This window comes from Symsagittifera roscoffensis, chromosome 4, assembly GCF_963678635.1.
Source record: "Symsagittifera roscoffensis chromosome 4, txSymRosc1.1, whole genome shotgun sequence".
NCBI classification, from domain to species: domain Eukaryota; kingdom Metazoa; phylum Xenacoelomorpha; order Acoela; family Convolutidae; genus Symsagittifera; species Symsagittifera roscoffensis.
The window spans coordinates 54,359,754-54,364,330 of record NC_087065.1 but is presented as its reverse complement, the minus strand read 5'-3'; the positions used below and the strand labels follow the sequence as shown (position 1 = coordinate 54,364,330).

The window sequence follows — 4,577 nt, the reverse complement described above, 5'->3', positions numbered from 1 at the left end:
ATACCCCTCCGGGTTTGTTTAATCTCCGAATTAAGGTGCTTAACTCGGATATTCGCAGTTCGGTGAAGGGTCACTACAGTGCAGCACTGTCGAGCCCCCCACAGATTACTATCTTACTTTTTGTACCAAAAGGGATACAAAACTTGTTAACGATACCCAACAGTCGATTGTAGTTGTCGTTGAGCCTCTTCCTGTTGTTCCCTGTACTGCTTGCCGGATCGGTCTTCACCCCGGACCCTTCCGAATTGAGCGCAAATCAGCTGACCCTTCCGGATTGGGCGCAATTTATCATTAACGTGCTTAAATGCTCAAATAACCCTACAGTACAAGCCCCACAAACGGGCTACAAAAATGATCTTAACGATCCTGACTGATATAAATGCCTGTAACAACAATATATCTATCAACAACAAACGGGGGGGTTGAATCACATCTTGTCTGGGGGGATGATTTCTACTGATTTTTTACTTTTTTACTGTTTTTGGTTTTTTCGGTTATTTTTTATGTTTTTTGTTTTTCTTGGATACTATACTATTTTTTGTTTGGTTTTGCTTATATCTTTAAGTGTTTTTGGTCACAAACCACTCAGGGGATGAGGGGTTCGCGATTCCCCCCACCCTTCCTGGTTCGTGAATTTTCGGTCTGAACTAGGTTAAAAAGCTATTCACGGTAATCCGGAAGGCTTCCGCGTTCCGAACTACCCTTCCGCCCCGGCGGTTTTGGCCTATTAGGGGCGTTAATGTGAGCATCTGCTCGGCGCGGAGTACTCGTTAACGGTTCTGCCGGTCATGATGTTAAAAAAAAAAATCCACCCAGGAGCGCCATAAAAACATCAATGTAACATTCGCCCGGAAGATACATATCGACGGAAAATAAAGCTAAGTCCTAAGACGACTGGCCAACGTCTAAACAGAGCTCTACATGCTTTTCACCGTCTCTACCAAGCCAGTACTTTTCGGTGGTCTTTCTTACATCAGGCTGACAAAAACGTCACTGTTCTCCGGCTTCGACCAGAACGCTCAAATTAACTAGATTACATGCAAAAATAGTGAGCTCATGGCTGGGTCTCAGTATCCCCAGACCACGAGGTCACTCCTAAAAACAGGGCTACTACTTATTATATTACTATTGTTTTTGTTCAGTAGATAAAAATCATCATCTCCATCGAAGATGGATCAACCCTTTCCCCTCTACTTCTAGCTCCTCATTCTTGTCAAAACGAATTAAGATCTTAATTAAATTCAAGTCAGGACATGACGGATGCTAAAATTCAATATAAGTTCATAAAAGTCCACGTCCCGAGACCCTTCCGGATTCTTGAATCCGGTGAATCAAGCTTCTTAATATCCAGTTCACAATAACTCGGAAGGCTGGGTTTTACCCTTCACCGTTGCTCGCAACGGCCTTGCAACTATTGTAACAGCACAATAGTTGCAACTCGGAACGTCCTCTGCTGTTCGGTAGTTCGTTGTTGTTTTTTTTAGTCTCGATTTCGTACTGTTCGTAATCGCAGATAAAAGTTGTTCTGTTCCTTTCTGCTATTTTAGCTAAAATGGCCGTCTCTGACGTTTCTCAGAAATATGACGTCATAATTCGAATTTTTAAAAATTAGAATTCCAGAATCTTCTAGCCTTCACCGTTTGGCTAATCGTTCAAATAACGTCCTTATCCGTTCTAAATCGCCAACTCGGAAGGCTTGCTGCTAAAATACCGAATTCTGCAGAGACTGCATTTTGGCCATTCTGGTCGAATGTCACATTGCTGCAGAGCTCTGATTCAATGTCCGGTTGTAATCGGTGTCTGGTTTCGGCTAGTTTCCATGAGAAACCTGATCTAAGCTGACACAAAATTCTTCTGTCGTAACGGCTGAGTTCTTCTTCGTCTTTCGATATCTCAGGAGGGGGTCTTTTTAAAACTCTGTTCTGCTGGCTTTCTTGGCTCTCTCTTCGGGGCCGATGTATGCAGCCTGCTCGAGGTGGCCCTGCCGATCGACAACAGCCGACCGCCAACTGCTACAATGCGTTCACGCAACTCTCTCCCAAATCCAATCAAACTTAGATCTTATATATCGAAAATGTCAATCGAAAAAATTGTAAAATCGGAAAGTTAGTATAAGGAAACGCTAAGTAAGATTGAAAACCTCAAGAAGTTTAGGGAAAAGTAAAGATTACAAAATTCTTACGTCATAATGCTAAACTTACGTAATAACTTGATTTCATTTAGAACCTCTTAGTGGTCGTTTGTGATTTTTTAATGTCTGTTAACCATTTGAAATCAATTTTATTAACATGACGATAGACTTAGTTCCGAAAACGTTCGAATTCAAATTTTAATAATATTTTCTCCCTAATTTCACTTTGTTAATTTTTTTAGCTTATTTTTTTTTCGGTGTAATCATCTTAAAGTGAAGCGTATCGAAGCCAAAGCCTTTTATGCCCTAGTGGGATTCAGAGGGGGGTCGTAAAAACTTAAAAATTTTGTGACTACAGTTTTGTTTTCGGCTGAACGGGGTCCCCACTAATGACGGGATCCATCTTGTTTTCTTTAAATGGTTGTCTTCGAAAGGTTTCAAGCATGAGCAGTTCTTGAAAATCAAAGCGCTTTAACCTGATATATTTTTAGCTTTGAAAGCTGAAGAATGCCGAAAAATTTTCAATCCATTTTTCGGTTTCCTTGTTCTTGTAGACTTTTGATATGTTGACTATTTTAAAAATATTTTCAAAAAAATTGCGACTACCTTCTCTTCGCTATCTTATATTGCGATGTTTTTGTTGATTCGCAATCATTGCGAAGCTTCGCTTCACCCCTGTGTGTGAGTGTTTTTTTTTCAATCTGTTTTGCAAAGGACGTTGAGGTCTGCTTCGTATCTGGTGTTATTTAAAGTTAAGATGAAACACTGATATCCGCTTTTTAAATTGGACGAGTTTAGTAGTTTCTTGTCAGTCCTTTCAGAATGAATTCCCTGTGCCGAGTGAATGTTCTGCCTCGTATCAACCTGGTGAGCAGAGTAGCGATTGCTCAACGATGTGCCCCAGTCGCTGTTTCTTCTATTCAGCAGACCAATGCTATTCATACTACTGGAATTCGACGAGACATTGATTCTGCTGCAAAATATATCGGAGCAGGAGCTAGTGCAGCAGGTGTTGCTGGATCCGGAGCTGGAATCGGAAGCATTTTTGGATCAATGTTGATTGCTTACGCCCGTAACCCATCAATGAAGCAACAGCTATTCTCGTTCGCCATTCTGGGATTTGCACTTTCAGAGGCAATGGGTTTGTTCTGTCTGCTGGTTGCCTTCTTGATTCTGTTTGCACTGTAAATTGCTCGCAGAATGTGCCAGCCTTAATAGACTGTCGATGACATTAGAAACTAATGAACTAAACGTGACTTCACAACTCAATACCGATGCGACTTAAATATATAAATAACTTGAGTAAGATTTATGGTATACGTCAGAAGTTAATTCGCCTTCGAAAACGTTTCATTTTTTTTCATTATCAAATATATATTCCAGAAATTTGGCTGCAAAAATTTGCAGTTATTGATTAGATCTTTTTTCAGAAAAGTCATGAATACTGTATGTCGAGCATCAGTCTCGGTTCCGCGAATTGTCCTCTCGGGTCGAGTAGCGCTTGCACAGAAAAGTTTTTCTGTCATGGAAATCAGAGTGCAGCAATCTAAATCGATTCAGACTACTGTGATTCGACAAGACATCGACTCAGCGGCTAAGTACATTGGAGCTGGTGCTAGTGCAGCAGGTGTTGCTGGCTCCGGTGCTGGAATTGGGAGTATTTTTGGCTCCATGTTGATTGCCTATGCCCGTAACCCTTCAATGAAGCAGCAGCTTTTCTCATTCGCTATTCTGGGCTTTGCATTATCGGAGGCCATGGGACTTTTCTGCCTGCTAGTTGCATTTCTGATTTTGTTTGCATTGTAATGCCAACAAATAGATGATGTTTAATAAAGTTTAAAAATTCGCGATATCATTCGTTTTTGTTCCGACCATTTGCAAAATGGAGTAACTTTGTATTCGGGTGTTTTAGTTTTTTCTTTTTTTTTCACGCAAAATCAGGTACCACAAATAATCATTGGAATAGGTCAAGTGATATATCATAATAAAGCGTTTTCAATTGTGATTCGAACGTTTTAAAAAAACTTTGAAAAAAGTTTTTCAGAGTTGAGAAAAAACTAGTTTGAATTTTTTGATTTTTGGTTCAATTTCGAGCGAATAAAGGCGAGCGAGCAGGCTTACAATAGCTTGTTTATGCTTAAGTTAGGCTGCAAAAACTTATTTTTAGTCCAGTCAAATTAGTTTTTAGTGAAAGTTTGGGCTTCAAAAACTTCTAAAAATTTCTGCAAAAAAATTAAGATTTAAAATTTTTTATTAGGACGTTTTTTGTTCGTTTTTTTAGTAATTTTTTTTCAAAACTTTTGCAATTGGCATATTTTACTATGATTGTCGAATCTGCTTAAATTCTAATTTTGCGTTCAGATCATTGTATCAAACCACGCAGATTCAATTACAATAATGTGAAAAAACCGTTTTTTTTTTTGTATTTCTTTAGACTATGGTCAGA

General features: G+C 39.4%; 1 protein-coding gene across 1 annotated transcript; it reads left to right on the top strand.

Moving 5' to 3' along the window:
* Positions 1 to 2,953: 2,953 nt before the first annotated feature.
* On the top strand, positions 2,954 to 3,319 carry LOC134844946 (ATP synthase F(0) complex subunit C2, mitochondrial-like). Its single transcript, XM_063861771.1, has one exon. It carries the CDS (start codon positions 2,954 to 2,956, stop codon positions 3,317 to 3,319), a length of 366 nt encoding a protein of 121 aa, XP_063717841.1.
* The last annotated feature ends 1,258 nt before the right edge of the window (positions 3,320 to 4,577 follow it).